Raw genomic sequence first — 17775 nt, 5'->3', positions numbered from 1 at the left:
AATTCTGATTTTTATATATTCTTGTACCCTGCAGTTTGTAGATTCTCTTAGATTTTTCTAGTAGAAAGTAAAAAAAACAAAAAACAAACAAAAAAAAACCTTACCAACCACATAGCCATATCGTTGCGTGAATAACATTACATTTTTTCCTAAGCCTTACACTTTTTTGTTCGTTTGTTTTGCTGTATTCATGGGCTCCTACTACAATGGTGAGTAGAAGCAGTCCTGGTCAGTATCCTTATCATATTCCTGACTCTTCTATTCACTCTTGTATTTTTTGTTTTGTTTTTTGTTTTTTCAGGGCTGCACTCGAAGCAGATGGAGGTTCCCAGGCTAGGGGTAAGATCAGAGCTACAGCTGCCAGCCTACACCAAAGCCACAGCAATGCCAGATCCAAGCTGTGTCTGTGACCTACCCTACAGCTCATAGCAACGCTGGATCCTTAATCCACTAAGTAAGGCCAGGAACCAAACCTGAATCCTCATGGATACTAGCCGGGTTTGTTACCACAGCGCCACAACAGGAACTCCATCACTCTTCTCTTTTAATGAGGACCCCTACCCTACAATGTCACGAAAAGCTTCACTAATGACCTCCCTGTTGTTGAATCCAACAGGCACATCTCAATCGTCATGTTACCTGCTAAGCATCGTTCAACATTAATGACCACAGCTTTTTAAAAACTCTTGCTTCCTTTACTTCCCAATAACACATGCCCTATGTCCATCTCCCACCTCTGAACATTCTGTCTTAGACTCCTTTGATGACTATACTTCCTTTGACTACCCCTTAAATATGATCAAACACATCACAACTCATACCACAGCTCAGATTTGGAAATAAAAATAAAATTCTTTATTTTGTTTATAACTAATCAGACTTTATTTCAAAGCCTACACTCACTAGTTAGTGGGGAAAAAATTAGCGAACTATCCAATCCAATTTAAAGTGTAGTCTTACCCAATAATTTATAAAATCCTGGAGTTCCCGTCGTGGCGCAGTGGTTAACGAATCCGACTAGGAACCATGAGGTTGCGGGTTCGGTCCCTGCCCTTGCTCAGTGGGTTAACGATCTGGCGTTGCCGTGAGCTGTGGTGTAGGTTGCAGACGCGGCTCGGATCCTGCGTTGCTGTGCCTCTGGCGTAGGCTGGCGGCTACAGCTCCGATTCAACCCCTAGCCTGGGAACCTCCATATGCCGTGGGAGCGGCCCAAGAAATAGCAACAACAGCAACAACAACAACAAAAGACCAAAAAGACAAAAGACAAAAAAAAAAAAAAAAAAAAAAAAAAAAAAAAAAAAAAAAAAAATCCTGTTAGGCAGAATTCAGTCTCTCTTGGACTGGACAGTGAGATGTGTCCAGGAAGACAATCATTCTCTTCCAAGATGATTACAAGTGGCATTACTGCATAATTAGCAAATTCCATCATTTTTCCTAGATGTTTTTCGATTTAACCTTAGATGTTTTGATATGGCATTTATGGCAAGGACTCATTCTCCTGTCATGCTGTCTTTCCTAACATAAGAGAAATGGCTAATATGTTATGACAGATTCATTTTCCCCTCTGGTGTATATCTTGTATTCTGACTACGCTTAAATGATTCATACCAAAAGACTGCTCAACCCACATAAGCCACAGTTTAAACAATTTAAAATGGCAAAAAGAGAATGGGAAAATAGAATAAAAAGTTAACTATATCTAGGAACATATTTGTATGTACATGTACATATGTCCTTCAGGCTCAATATGGAAAACCAGATGATTTGCTGAGAAATATCAGTGACAATAAAACTAGTAATAAAGACTATTCTTCAACACACAGTGATATGGAAGGAGGAGAAATAAAATGGAGACAGGAATGGTCAGAAAGGACACTTAGAGTGTAATACAGGGCAGAAGGAGATGAGCAGAAAGGAGAAATACAGTATTTGTCATCCACCCTCTTTGACATGTGAATACAATGCTATTATACCCTGAATATGAGAACAGCTGGCTCTAACATCGGGTCAAAGCACTATCTCACCCCTGGGAAATATAGTCATTCTTCAGCTCATGATTAGGGCTTGAACAAGGTTTGTTGCCATTTGTCACTCTGTCACAGAGAGTTCAATGGAATTATCTATTTCTTCTCACCTACAAGAGTATAGTCTCTTTGCTGCTATCATCATTCATAGCACTGATCTTACATTAAACTGTGCCTCAGAGCTCAGCTCTGTAGTAATCTCCTTGAACCTAGAAACACTAACCTAGCCTAATGCCTTGCACAGAGTAGGCACTCAATAAATAATTCCTGAATGAATGAATGAGGCTCTCCTTTCACTGAAGAAGGAAGGGAGGTGTCTTATTCTTCCCTTCTTAAATGTTCCATAAAAGGAAAAGATTTTGGCATGTTTAATTTAGCTCTGAATGAGACCAAGCTGGAGAGAAGTCAAAGAAAATAAAAAGGGGAAAAAGTCATAAATAGCTACTAATGTGCTACATTAAGAGCTGAAGTAGATAAATCACATATCCAGCAAAAATAATGTCTGAAGACAAATGATAGAAAATGTGTTATGATTTTTATTGCTACAAGGACTTTGTTGTTTTTTTGTCTTTTTAGAGCCAGACCCATGGCATACGGAGATTCTCAGGCTATGGGTCAAACTGGAGCTATAGCCACTGGACTATACCATAGGCACAGCAACACCAGATCCAAGCCACGTCTGCAACCTATACCACAGTTCACGGCAACGTCAGATCCTTAACCCAATGAGCAAAGCCAGGGATCAAACCTGTGTCCTCATGGATACTAGTCAGATTCGTTTCTGTTGAGCCATGACAGGAACTCCAGACATTTCTATATAGTATACATTTCCATTCATTTCCTTAATTCAACATCTAACTACCAAAGCCAATTCAAAGCAAACAGAAAAGTACAATGGGCCACACACAAATGTACTGACTCAAGAGGCTAATATTAATTTAATTTCCCAATTTCCCTTCGTAGCAGCTTTCCTGGCCTGCAAGGTTACTTTGACACAGTTTCTGTTGGCTCTGGAACTGAAATACAATGTTGGTGTAATTACTTTTCTAAGAATAGCAATGGTCACTATAATTTTTCTAAGCAGTTCCTAACCTTTTCACTTTTTTAGAGTTTGCAAATTCTTGGAAACAACACAATGTATAAATTAAATACAACTTGGAAGCTATTTTTAAGGTTAGCCATATTCAATTTCTCTTAATTCTAAAATTCAAGAGGTAGAGCAGCCATGCAGCCTGAGAAAAGATTACCCTATAGCTTTCTCAAACCAATTCCAGATACAAGCATTCTTAAGAAGACATTTATTGAGATTTAGCTGCAGGTGTCTAGAATGCCAATACCATCTCTACCGCGAGGCCAACAGTTTTATTGAGATATATATAGTTTACATACTATACAATTCACCATTTAAAGTACACAATTCAGTGGTGTTTAGCATATTCATAAGGTTATGCAACCATCACCATAATCTAAATTTAGAACATTTCTGTCTCCCCTAAAAGAACCCCCATACCCATTAACAGCAATTCTCATTCCTCCCAACTGCTAGCTCCATACCTACCAGCCCCTGGCAACCATTAATCTACTTTCGATCTCTACAGATTTGCCTATTCAGGACATTTCATATAAACGGAAATCATACAACATAGGCCTTTTGGGTCTAGCTTCTTTCACGTAGCATGTTTTCGAGGTTTATCCATTTTATAGTAGGTATTAGTACTTTCTTTTTATTGATAAATAATATTCTAATACAGGGATATACCACTTTTGTTTATCCACAACTCAGTTGATAGACATTGGTTGTTTTCACCTTTAAGCTATTATGAATGATGTTGCCATGAACATTTATGTACAAGTTTTCGTGTGGACATGTTTTCATTTCACTTGGTGTATACCTAAGAATTGTACTGCTAGGTTATACGGTAACTCTCTCTAACTTTCTGAGAACTGTCAGGCTGTTTTCCAAAGTGGATATAACACTTTTTTTTTTTGGCTTTTTAGGGCCTGTGGAGCGGCCCATAGGGCGGCACATGGAGGTTCCCAGGCTAGGGGTCAAACTGGAGCCACAGCAATGCCAGATCTGAGCCACATCTGCAACCTACACCATAGCTCATAGCAATGCCAGATCCTTAACACACTGAGCAAGGCCAGGGATTGAACCTGCATCCTCATGAATACTACTCAGATTCGTTTCTGCAGATCCACAATGGCAATTCCATGGATGCACCATTTCATATTCTCACCAATAGTGTATGAGTTTCTCCACATACTCACAAGGCTTGTGTTGTCTTTTTTGTTGTTTTTTTGTTTGTTTGTTTTAGGGCTGCACCTTGGCGTATGAAGTTCCCAGGGTAGGAGCTGAATTGGAGCTGTGGCTGCTGGCCTACACCACAGCCACAGCAACACTGGATCTGAGCCATATCTGCGATCCATGCTGCAGCTTGTAGCAACACCGGATCCTTAACCCACTGAGCAAGGCCAGGGATCGAACCCTCAACCTCACGGTTCCTGGTCGGATTCGTCAACCACTGAGCCATGACGGGACTCCTATTTTTTAATTATAGTCATCCAAGGGAGTATGAAGTGATCTTCCACTGGTTTTGATTTGATTTTAATTTCCCTAACAACTAAAGATGTTGAGCACTTTCTCATATGCTTATTGGCCATTTGTATATCTTGTTTGGAGAACTATATATTCAAATCCTTTACCCATTTTTTTTTTATCAGATTGTCCTTTTATTATTGAGTTGTAACATTTTTTATATATTCTGGATATAAGCCCCTTAGCAGTTTTATGATTTGCAAATATTCTCCATTATGTGGATTATCTTTTCACTTTCTTTTAAAAAATTTTTATTGAAGTACAGTTGATTTATGTGTTAATTTCTGCTATACAAGTTATTCACTTATACATCATACGTTTTTATTTTCTTTTCCTTTACAATTTATCATAGGATATTGAATATAGTTCCCTGTGCTATATAGTAGGACCTTCTTGTTAATCCATCCTAAACATAATAGTTTGCCTCCACTAATTTCAAACTTCCAATCCTTCCCTTCCCTACCTTTCCTCCTCCTTGGCAACCATAAGTCTGTTATCTTTGTCTTTTCACATTCTTGATGGTATTATTTGAAGCACAAAAGTTTCTCTCTCTTTTTTTCTTTTTTCTTTTTGCTTTTTAGGGCCACACCTGCAGCATATTCAAGTTCCCAAGCCAGGGGTCAAATGGGAGCTACAGCTGCCAGCCTATACCACAGCTCACAGCAATGCTGGATCCCCAACCTACTGAGCAAGGCCAGGGATCAAACCTGCATCCTCATGGATCCTAGTCAGGTTCATAAGGGAACTCCCTGAAGCACAAAAGTTTCTTATTTTAGTGAGGTCTAATATATCTATTTTTTCAGTTTGTCACATACAGTTTTGATGTCATAACTATGCTAATCTTTGTTATAGCTGTATCCCTAGAAATCTACTGTTAAGGCGTTTTGTCTTTCTTGAGGGAAAGGCAGCATGCATTATTACTCTTCCCTATAGATTAAAAACTTGGGTCACTTGAAAAACAAATCTCAAGAGTGCAAATGAGAGGGAAAGCTTCCTAAAAATGGCTGAGATATGCTACCAGCTACCTTGCAATAATCCATAGAAATGAGGGAAAGAACCCATATAACCCAAATCCACATATTTAATATTTATTTTAGATAGAGTTTTTATCTCCTTCCCCAAAACCCTAACCAGATTGGCTAAGAAGGAGATGACTTGTTTGATTTTTATTTCTTCTCCCTGAATCTGTACCACCAGCTAGTAGAAATTTCCACTAGCATTACAGTAGCCCAAAGAAGAAAGGCCAAAAGAAGTGTAAGCAGCCTGAATAAATTGCAACCTAGATGGTGGGCTCCTAAAAAACAGAGCCCTCTTACTCAGTAGAGGACTGGCTCTGCTCCTCCACTGTATATTTCAGCCACTAGGAAATCACTGTAAAAGCCTTTGTAAATAAAATAATCATAAATAATATATATGTTGAGATGCAGAAATGGAAAGTGACAAAATCAAATTAACTAATAAACTAAAGAATCAGCTAGGAAAAAAAAAAAAAGGTACACATAGACCTTAGTTTTATACCACATTGTTAGAAGCAACAGCTAGGACTAGAATGTCTGTCCTTCCTCCCATCACTACACTTACAAATTTTTCAGTCATTGAACAAATGTTATTTAGTATCTACTCTGTGCTAGTGGTACATAACTTAATAAACATATAACCTCTAGGGAGTTCCCTGGTGGTCTAGAGGTTAGGATTTGGTACTTGCTTTCACCACTGTGGCCCAGATTCAATCCTTGGTCTGGGAACTGCGATTCCACATCAACCACTGCACTCTGTGGACAAAAAAAATTATATAAAAGACCTCTGACTTGGTAGAATCTATAATTATTTAAGACCAATTCAAACTACTATTTCCCTCATAAGTCCTCCAATTTGGAGTGACCTCTTCCACTGATCATGTTGGATAGTACTTTATCAACACCTTTACTGGAAAGTTACAGCCCTCTAGTTTGTATTACAGTTTTTTATAAAACACATATGCATCTTTTTTTGGCTTTTATTTTATTTTTATTTTTTCCATTATAGTTGATTTAGTGTTCTGTCAATTTCTACTATATGGCAAAGTGACCCAGTCATGTATATATATCTTTTCTCACATTATCCTCCATCATCTTCCATTATACGTGTCTAGACAGAGTTCGCCGTGCTATACAGCAGGACAGCATTGCTTACCCACTACAAATGCAACAGTTTGCATCTACTAATCCCAAACTCCCAGTGCATCTCACTCCCTCCCCCTCTCCCTTGGCAACCACAAGTTTTGTTCTCCATGTCCAGGATTTTCTTTTCTGTGGAAAGGTTCATTTGTGCCATATATTAGATTTCAGATATAAGTGATATCATATGGTATTTCTCTTTCTGACTTACTTCACTTAGTATGAGAGATTCTAGTTCCATCCATGTTGCTGCAAATGGTATTATTTTGCCTTTTTTATGGCTGAGTAGTATTCCACTGTGTATATATACACCACATCTTAATCCAATCATCTGTCTATGGACATTTAGGTTGTTTCCTTGTCTTGGCTATTGTGAATAGTGCTGCAATGAACACAGGGGTGCATGTCTTTTTCAAGGAAAGTATTGTCCAGGATGTGCTCAAGAGTGGGATTGTTGGGTCATATGGTAGTTCTATATTTAGTTTTCTGAGGCACTTCCATACTGCTCTCCATAGTGGTTGTACTAATTTATATTCCCACCAACAGTGCAGGAGGGTTGCCTTTTCTCCACATCCTCTCCAGCATTTGCTATTTGTGGACTTATTAATGATGGACATTTTGACTCGTGTGAAGTGGTCCCTCACAGTAGCTTTGATTTGCATTTCTCTAATAATCAGGGATGTTGAGCATTTTTTCATGTGCTTGTTGGCCATCTGTATATATTCTTTGGAGAAATGTCTATTCAGGTCTTCTGCCCATTTTTCAAATGGGTTCTTGGTTTTTTTTTGCTGTTGAGTTGTATAAGTTGTTTCTGTATTTTAGAGATTAAGCCCTTATCAGTTGCATTGTTTGAAACTATTTTCTCCCATTTGTAGGCTTTTTTTTTTTTTTATGGTTTCCTTTGCTGTGCAAAAGCTTGTCAGTTTGATTAGGTCCCATTGGTTTATTTTTGCTTTTACTTCTGTTGCCTTGGGAGACCGACCTGAGAAAACATATAAGGTTGATATCAGAGAATGTTTTGCCTATATTCTCTTCTAGGAGTTTGATGGTGTCTTGTCTTATATTTACGTCTTTAAGCCATTTTGAGTTTATTTTTGTGTATGGTGTGAGGGTGTTCCAGTTTCATTGATTTACACGTGGCTATCCAGGTTTCCCAGCATCACTTGCTGAAGACTTTCTTTTTCCCATTTGATATTCTTGCCTCCTTTGTTGAAAATTAATTGACTTAAGGTGTCTGGATTTATTTCTGGGTTCTCTATTCTGTTCCATTGGTCTGTATGTCTGTTTTGGTACCAGTACCACACTGTCTTGGTTACTGTGGCTTTGTAATGTTGCCTGAAGTCTAGGAGAGTTATGTCTCCTGCTTGGTTTTTGTTCCTCGGGATTGCTTTGACAATTCTGGGTCTTTTGTGGTTCCATATAAATTTTTGGATTGTTTGTTCTAGTTCTATGAAAAATGTCATGGGTAATTTGACAGGGATTGCATTGAATCTGTAGATTGCTTTGGGTAGTATGGCCATTTTTATGATATTAATTTTTCTAACCTAGAAACATGGAGTATCTTTCCATTCCTTTGAATCCTCTTTAATTTCCTTGATTAATACTTTATAATTTCAGCATATAAGTCTTTTACCTCCTTGGTCAGGTTTATTCCTAGGTTTAATTTTTAGGGGTGCAATTTCAAAAGGTATTGTATTTTTTTAAATTCCTTTTCTAATATTTCATTTGTAGTATAGAGAAATGTGACTGATTTCTGAATGTTAATCTTGTGTCCTGCTACTCTGCTGAATTTGTTGATCAGTTCAGGTAGTTTGTGTGTGGAGTACTTAGGGTTTTCTATATATCGTATCATGTCATCTGCATACAGTGAAAATTTTACCTCTTCTCTTCCAATCTGGATACCTTTTATTTCTTTCATTTGTTGGATTACTGTGGCTAGGACTTCCAATACTATGTTGAATAGAAGTGGTAAGAGTGGTCATTCTTGTTTTTTTCAGGGTTTTGTGGGAAGGCTTTCAGCTTTTCTCCATTGAGTATTATATTATATGCTGTCGGTTAGTCATAAATGGTTTTTGTTATGTTAAGGTATGTTCCCTCTATACCCACTTTGGTAAGAGGGTTTTGTTTTGTTTTTTTTTTTTTTTTAAATCATGAATGGATGTTGGACTTTGTCAAACGATTTTTCTTCATCTATTGAGATGACCATGTAGTTTTTGACTTCGTGTGTGTGTGTGTGTGTGTCTTTTTAGGGCCACACCTATGGCATAGAGAGATTCCCAGGCTATTCAAATCAGAGCTGTAGCTACTGGCCTATACCACAGCCACAACAATGCCAGATCTGAGCTGTGTCTGTGACTTAAATCACAGCTCATGGCAACGCTGGATCTTTAACCCACCGAGTGAGGCCAGGGATCAAATCTGCGTACTCATGAATACTGGTCAGATTCACTTCCACTGAGCCAGGACAGTAACTCCAAGTTTTCTTTTGTTAATGTGGTGTATGATATTGATTGTTTTGCGTATGTTGAATCATCCTTGTGAAACTGGGATGAACTCCACTTGATCATGGTGCATGATCTTTTTTATATGTTATTGGATTCAGTTGGCTAAAATTTTGTTGAGAATTTTTAGATCTATTCATTGGGGATATGGGCCTACAATTTTCTTTTTTGGTAGTATCTGTCTGGTTTTAGTATTAGGGTGATGGTGGCTTCATAGAATGTCTTTGGGAGTGTTCCTTCTTCTTCAACATTTTGGAAAAGTTTAAGAAGGATGGGAATAAGTTCTTCTTTGTATGTTTTGTAGAATTTGCCTGTGAAGCCATCTGGTCCTGGACGTTTGTTTGTAGGGAGAGTGTTTTTATTACATATACAATTTCAATTCTAGTGATCAGTCTGTTCAGTTGATCTATTTCTTGTTGATTCCGTTTTGGCAGGCTGTAAGTCTCTAGAAAGTTGTGTATTTCTTCTAGGTTGGCAAATTTGTTGGCATATGATTATTCATAGTATTCCCTTCTGGTTTTTTGTATTTCTGCAGTATCCACTGAGATTTCTCATTTTTCATTTCTTATTTTATTTGGTTTCTCTCTCTCCTCTTCTTGGTGAGTCTGGCCAGAGGTTTGTCAGTTTTGTTTAGCATTTCAAAGAACCAGCTCTAGTTTTACTGATTTTTTTCTATTGTTTTTTGAATCTATTTTATTGATTTCCTCTCTGATCTTTATGATTTCCTTCCCTCTGCTGACTTTAGGTTTTGTTTGTTCTTCTCTCTCTCTCTTTTTTTTTTTTTTCTTTTTGGGGCCGCACCAGCAGCATATGGAGGTTCCCAGGGGTCGAATTAGAGTTAAAGCTGCTGGCCTAGCTCACAGCCACAGCAGTGCAGGATCCGAGCCACGTCTGCAAACTACACCACAGCTCATGGCAATGCCAGATCATTAACCCACTGAGCAAGGCCAGCAATCAAACCTGCAACCTCATGGTTCCTAGTCGGATTTGTTTCCACTGCGCCACGAAGGAAACTCCTGTTCTGCTTTTTCTAATTCTTTTAGGTGGTGGGTTAAGTTATCGATTTGAGAATTTTCTTTTTTTTTTGAGGAAGGCCTGTATCACTATGAACTTCCCTCTAAGTACTGCTTTTGCGGCATCCCATTTTGAATGGTTGTATTTTCACTATCATTTGTCTAGAGGTATTTTTTAATTTCCTTTTTGATTTCCTCATTTACCCATTGGTTTTTTAGTAGCATGTTGTTTAGTCTCTATGTAGTCAGTTTTTTCTCATTTCTTTTCCTGTGGTTGATTTCTAGTTTAAGGCCACTGTGGTCAGAGAAGACACTTCAAATAATTTCTATACTCTTAAATTTGATGAGGTTAGTTCTGTGCCCAGGATGTGGTCAATCCTTGAGAATGTTCCATGTGCTCTTGAAAAGAATGTATATTCTGATTATTTTCAATGTAATGTCCTGAAAATGTCAATTAAGTCTAACTTTTCTATTGTGTCATTTAGGATCTCTGTTGCCTTATTGATTTTCTGTCTAGAGGATCTGTCCATTGATGTGAATGGGGTGTTAAAGTCACCTACTATTATTGCATTCACATCAATTTCTCCTTTTATGTTTGTTAGTATTTGTTGTATGTATCTGGGTGCTCCTATATTAGGGGGATATATATACTGAAAATTGTAATATCCTCATCTTGAATGGATCCTTTTACCAATAATAGTGTCCTTCTTTATCTTTCTTTATGGCCTTTGTTTTAAAGTCTGTTTGTCTGATATAAGTATTGCAACTTCTGCTTTTCCACTGGCATGAAATATCTTTTCCCATCCCCCACTTTCAATTCATATGTGTCCTTTGCCCTAAGGTGAGTCTTGTAGACAGCATATTGTAGTCTCTTGCTTTCTTATTTAATCTGCCACTCTATGTCTTTTGATTGGAGCATTCAGTCTGCTGACATTTAAAGTAATTATTGATAAATATGTATTTATTGCCATTTTAAACCTTGTTTTCCAGTTGATTTTATTTTTCTCCTTTTTTGGTTGGATGATTTCTTTTTATTTTATGCTTGTGTCCTTTTCTTTTTAGTTTTTGTGAATGAAATATTTGGTTTTGATTTGTGGTTGCCCTGTTTTTCAAGTATGTTAACCCCTTCCTATATCTGCTTGCTTTAGCCTGAGAGTCATACAGGCTCAAATACATTCTAAAGAAAAAGAATCTAGATTTTTTTACTTTCCTTCCTCACATTTTATGATTTTGAAGTCCTTTATGTTTATCCTTTTGCAGTTCCTTGTATAAACACATCTTGTCTCTAGCACTAAACTAGACTCCTTGTGGGCAGGATCTGTGCACAAGTCACCTTCCTAACCACCATATCACCCTGTACGTGAATACATAATAAATTTTAGTTCAGTGAATGGAGTTTTTAAAATACCAAATTTAGAAACACCAGTAAAAGATTAATATAAACCCTATCTTTCATAAAAAATTATATCCATGAATTTTTAATGCAGAAGCTTATTACCTTAGTCTGGAATACCAGCTATTCTAGTTTCCATGTAAATGGTTTCTGCTCAGCTTCAGCAGAGTGCCAAAAAGGGGGTGGTTACATTTTTAGAATTTTTCAATCCAAGTGAAAGAAACTCAAAATGTTAGAAACAAAAAATTATGGGTAAGTTACACTTGAGGGCTATCTGATGACTAGAGCATTTTCCTTTAAGAACAACATTCTCCAAATCTATCCCAAATGGGCACTAGATAAACCCACAAGGCAAACAATTAGATCCTAAACTGATGATTTCTTGACTCTGAAATTCAGGCTTCCCTCTTTCCCATCTTTCCTCTCCTAACTAGTTTATATATTCAGCTATCTTTAAAAAAGAACATTTAAATAATTTACAACATTTTTAGAATGGTTTTAGAAATTTGCAAAGTTTTAGAAATAAAGAAATTTGCATTTATCCCACTCCCAGTTTCTTTTCCTATTATAACATTTTATATTAGTATGGCACATCTGTCACAATTAATAAATACTGAATATTTTTAACTAAAATCTATACTTTATTGACATTTCCTTAGTTTTAATCTAATGTCCTTTTTTTGTTCCAAGTCCCCATCCAAGTAATCACTTTACATTTTGTAGTCATGTCCCCTTAAGCTCCTCTTGGCTGTGACTTTTTTTTTTTTTTAGGGCTGCACCTGTGGCATATGGAGGTTCCTAGGCTAGTGGTCTAATTGGAGCCACAGCCACACCAGATCTGAGCCGCATCTGTGACCTACACCACAGCTCACGGCAACACCAGATCCTTAACCCACTGAGCAAGGCCAGGGATCAAACCCGCAACCTCCTGGCTCCTAGTCAGATTCGTTTCCACTGCACCATGATGGGAACTCCCCAGGCTGTGACTTTTTTGAGATTTTCTTTGTTTTTATGATCTTGCCAGTTCTGACAAAATACTGGTCAGATATTTTGTGGAATGTCTCTCAACTGGGATTCATCTTAAGACTGCCTCATGATGATAGTGGAGTTACACGTTTAGGGGAGGGAAACCACAGAGGTAAGGTACCATTCTCATCACATCATATCAAGGGTGCATATTATAAACATTACCCATCACTGTTGACATTAACCTCCATCACCTGGCAAAGGTAGTGTTTGTCATGTTTCTATACTGCAAAGCTACTCTTTCTCCCCCCAATTTTCCAGCTATACCCTTTGGAAGGAGGTCACTCTGCACAGTGCACATTCAAGAAGCTGGGATTTATGCTCATATCCTTGAGGTTAAAGTAGCTACATAAATTATTTGGAGTTCTTCTGCATGAGACATTTGTCTGTTCATCACCATTTTTTATTACAGACTTTTCTCTTTGCTCCCATTTACTAATTTACTCATTTATTTATGACAGTATAGACTCGTGTATATTTATTTCATTCTTTGGGTTACAATATAATATTATTTTGTTGCTCAAACTGTTCCACCTTTTGATCGTTAGGAACTCATTCAGTTGGCTAGTGTGTCCCTTTAACATATTCTAACCATTGAGTTTCTTTTGAGTGCTTCCCTACTCTCCAACACTACAAGATACTCTAAGCTCATATTGTGTATTTCCTGTCCCAGGCCTGGAACCAGCCATTTCTCCAGGGATCTTTGGTTCCTTTTATTGAAGAAAGGCATTAGATCCAAAAGCTGTGTGCTAGATATACTTGTTGCTACTTGAGTGCCATTGCTTCAGCCACTTCTTTCTACACAACATTTCTCTCCATTTCCAGTATCAGAATGTTGTACAGGCCACCATGTGATAGAGCCTAGGAAGGACATTAGAGGCCAGGAAGCCTTTTACTCTGATCTCTGGGAAGCTCCACTCTCATGAATTATCTTCCATCTAAACAAAAGACATTGTTACCATTTCTTAGAGTGAACAATTAAACTTTATTCAATACTTATCTAGTGGTATACTTCTCTGTGTACAGAGTCACAGAATGTTGGAGCCAGAAAAGGCTTTAGAAGATATCAAATTAATTTGTTCACTCATTCACAAACACATATTGAGTGCCTCAATATGTGCTGGGCACAATCATAGACAATAAGGATATAACAGTACATAAAACCAGACACAGTTCCTGACATCATGAAGCTTATGGTCTGGTGAGAATGATGAATATTAATTTTAAAATATCACACATACAATTATAGCAATGCAACTCTGCTAAGTACTTAGGAGGTAAAAAACAGCATGGGAGAATACTGCTCAGAGTCTAGATCTGTTGTGGATTAGGATTCAGGGAGCAAAAATCAGGTCAAGTAGGCAGTAATGAGGTGAGAGGCATAAGAAAGAATCCCAAACAAAGGGAAAGCATGTGCAACAGTCAGACTGCAGGAGAGAATATGGTATAGGAAGAAGCTCAGAGAAGAGAGCTTGGGAACCTGGCAAAAGCTGAAGATGGAAGGGAAGCAGGGACTAGACCACAAGTCCTTGCCAAATAAAAATTTGGTCTCTATTTTAAGAGGAATGAGAAGTTTCTGAAGTAAAACTCAGGGTGGAAGTGGAGGTGACATCTTGAGATTCATGTTTTGCAAAGATCATTCTGATTGTTGAGTGGAGAATGGATTATGGGTGGGAAGGAAGCTGCAGTATGAAGTGACCAGTTAGGAAGCTACTGGAGCAGAATAAAGAGATGATGCTGAAGAGCTGGAGTGGTGGCAGTGGAAATGGAGAGAAGTGAGCAGACTTGAGATCTACAGAGGAAGCAAAATTGAGAGAACTCTGACATTTTGGGTATGACCAAGAGAAAGGACAGTTTAAGGGCAAGAACTGAGTTTCTGGTTTTGCACAATTAGGTGGATGGTGGATGGCAATGTCATTCATTAATAAGGAAAACATTGAAAAAGGACCGGGTTTGACAGGGAGGCCATGAGATCAGTTTTGGATTTGCTGAATGTGAGGTATTTATGCGACATCCAATTGGAGAGGCCAAAAAGATCACTAGATTAAAAAATCTGGAACACAGGGTTAGTGATATAAATTTGATATAATTAGGTGATAACTGAAACCAAGAGCACAGATAAAACAGCATAGAAAAGGATACAGAATAGGAAGAGAAGGCATATTGGACAAGCGAAGTTACCCACAAAATGAGATTAATAATAATTCCTATTTCACAGAATTGTAGTCAAGATTAAATGTTACCACACAGGGAACAGCAAATGGAAAACTGTAAGTACCAACTATGTCAGTTATTACTCTAAAAATTGTGCATTTTATAAAACAAATACTCCAATGGGATATGTGTATGGTTGTTTACCTTCTGGACTCAACCATTTAACAGGACATAATGTGTATGCTATTACTCATTATTTGAAAAACAAGAGGTCTCAGGTAGTTACAGTAAAGGACCAACAACTATTAATGATATGAAGAACAATATTGGTTTAGTATTATCTCATTTTCCTACTTATTGGCCTATAGGTATAAAATAAGGCATTGAATGAAGAAAAGAATTAAGGTGTAGGAACAGCCCACACCCTGGCCTCCATCCTCTTACCTGCCCTGCAATTGTTTGCTCTCCAAAGCCATTTGCAGCCACAGAAATCTGAAACACTGTAACTTGGAAAAATCTGCCAGATTTTACCAAGGCTATTCAAATGCATATTAAGTAATTAAACATAAATGACAAAATAACATTTTCATTATAGAAACTGACTCAAATAAATAAGAAAACATTTAATACAAATAATAACTAAATAGTTTCTGACCATCAATAAATGCTATTTTCACAAGGGTGTCCTCCAAAAATAGAATTAGCTTCTTTATAGAGAATGGAATATATATTTTAATTAGAGTCTACTCATATTTTAATCAGAGGCAAACTCTTGAGGATAACATTTTAATATGTCAGTTTTCATGAAGATAATCCCAGAATCGCAAAGGTAAAAGGATCTGCCCCCCAAAATATTGAACTGTCCTCCTAAGATTTGATAGGTTGTGAACTGCTCCAGGTAGGTCTGGCCATGCAGGTCTGAAATTCAGCCCATGTTTCTCTCATAAAGTCTTGTGATCAAGAACAGGGCTAGCATAGCTTAGATAAAGATAGGAAATGAGGCAGGGGCATTTTATTTTGTTTTGTTTTGGCCCAGAATTGGTGTCCTTGGTACCCTATATTTTATAGTTCCACTGCAGAAGGATCATACAAGAGCAAATGTTTGAACTCCAAACACTAGAATCTTTTAAGATCTGATTTCAGGTTATATGGGGTCTTGAAAGGAAACTTATGACACAATCAACCATTGAAATGATTTTATTAAACAATTACCTATCCTCAGCTACTAAGATGGTTTGATGGTTTGATTTTCTTGTTGAAGTTCTTTTTTTTTTTTTTTTTTTTTGTCTTTTCTAGGGCCACTCCTGTGGCATATGGAGTTCCCAGGCTAGGGGTCTAATCGGAGCTGTAGCCATTGGCCTACACCAGAGCCACGGCAATGCTGGATCATTAACCCACTGAGCAAGGCCAGGGATTGAACCCTCAACCTCATGGTTCTTAGTCGGATTCGTTAACCACTGCGCCATGACGGGGACTCCTTCTTGTTGAAGTTCTTTAACTGACATTACATAGTCAGTGAAGTCATTGGATATACTCTTAAATTTTAATACCCAATGTATTTGGAAACATTGAAAGTAAATTAAAAAACTCAAGTACCTTTAATTTTACCAATATGGTGGTAAAAAGAAAAAAAAAAATAGTAAAAAAATAATTCTGTTGGAGCTTTCCAGGAAAGGTAGTATGGAACATTCTTTTTTTTTTTTAAATGATTTTTATTTTTTCCATTATAGCTGGTTTACAGTGTTCTATCAATTTTCTACTATAAAGCAAGGTGACCCAGTCACACATACATGCATACATTCTTTTTTCTCACATTACAATGCTCCATCATAAATTACTAGATATAGTTCTCAGTGCTATACAGCAGGATCTCATTGCTTATCCATTCCAAAGGCAATGTTTGCATCTTATAGTAGATGTGCCACTTTGAGGTACAAAGCGGGTATGGAACAATCATCTGCCTGAAGACTTCAGTTCAGACCTTGGATCTGAGCCTGCTGTTTTGGCCTTAAGTCATTCAACCTCTTTGAGCCTCAGTTCCTTTGCTTGTACAAAGTGGATTGAACTAAATTATTTCTAAAGCCTCTTCCAGCTCTGACATTCTCTAATTCTACACGTCATGGTTACAAATCTCCTTTTATTTCTGTGTGATCTTCATTTTCTATACCACAGTTATCATTTCACCGCTGTTTTTGGCCTCCTTGTCCTGGTACATCTTACCATTTGTCCCTACCCTGAAATATAACCTCCTCTTTTATTCATTATTTAATATATGAACCTCTCTTATCCCTCAAACCTTTAAAAATACACTTTAACTTTTTTCAAAAGCAAATTATTCACCCCAAAGCTTAAAGATTTAACTAGCTCTTTGTCCACTGTCCAGATTCTGCCAATTTAGCATAGGCCCAATACTCAAACACATGTTTAGACAGCTAACATGCATTCATAATTCTACTCAATGGGAGCATTTATAAAAAGTAAGGGATATTTAGGATGAAAATTAGCATATAATAAAACCCAGGAGAGAATAATTCTAAAGTGATACATAAATGAGAGACAGTAGGGTAAATAGAGTGAAAGCAAACTGTAAGAAGTCATAACAGGACAAATCTCAATACAGGCTGGGGTCAGTTCATCTTGAGAAGAATAAGAATTTAAATGGCAGAGGAGGAGTTCCCGTCGTGGCTCAGTGGTTAACGAATCCAACTAGGAACCATGAGGTTGTGGGTTCGATCTCTGGCCTCGCTCAGTGGGTTAAGGATCTAGCGTTGCTGTGAGCTGTGGTGTAGGTTGCAGATGCGGCTCGGGTCCCGAGTTGCTGTGACTCTGGCATAAGCTGGTGGCTACAGTTCCAACTGGACCCCTAGCCTGGGAACCTCCTTATCCTGTGGGTGTGGCCCTAGAAAAGA

The 17775-nt window shown here is 37.6% G+C and overlaps 1 protein-coding gene across 28 annotated transcripts in view; it reads right to left on the bottom strand.

Annotated features, from left to right (window-relative positions):
• Positions 1 to 17775, bottom strand: part of FRMD5 (FERM domain containing 5) — a 333353-nt gene that overhangs the window by 164728 nt on the left and 150850 nt on the right. For 3 of the 28 annotated variants that reach the window (XM_084971652.1, XM_084971613.1, XM_084971628.1), the window contains exon 2: positions 6282 to 6395. The exons of 23 other annotated variants lie outside the window; for them this stretch is intronic. In XM_084971652.1, the coding sequence (XP_084827778.1) occupies positions 6282 to 6395 (114 nt within the window). The remainder of the gene's footprint in view (positions 1 to 6281; positions 6396 to 17775) is intronic. 2 more of the 28 variants (XM_084971722.1, XM_084971702.1) reach the window with 1 other exon arrangement.

Source organism: Sus scrofa, chromosome 1, assembly GCF_054392235.1.
Source record: "Sus scrofa isolate SSC_HxYL_T2T_F1_AM1 chromosome 1, Sscrofa_HxYL_maternal_Yorkshire_Landrace_v2.0, whole genome shotgun sequence".
Taxonomy (NCBI): Eukaryota; Metazoa; Chordata; class Mammalia; order Artiodactyla; family Suidae; genus Sus; species Sus scrofa.
The sequence above is the reverse complement of the archived record's forward strand: the minus strand, read 5'-3'. Positions and strand labels throughout refer to the sequence as shown.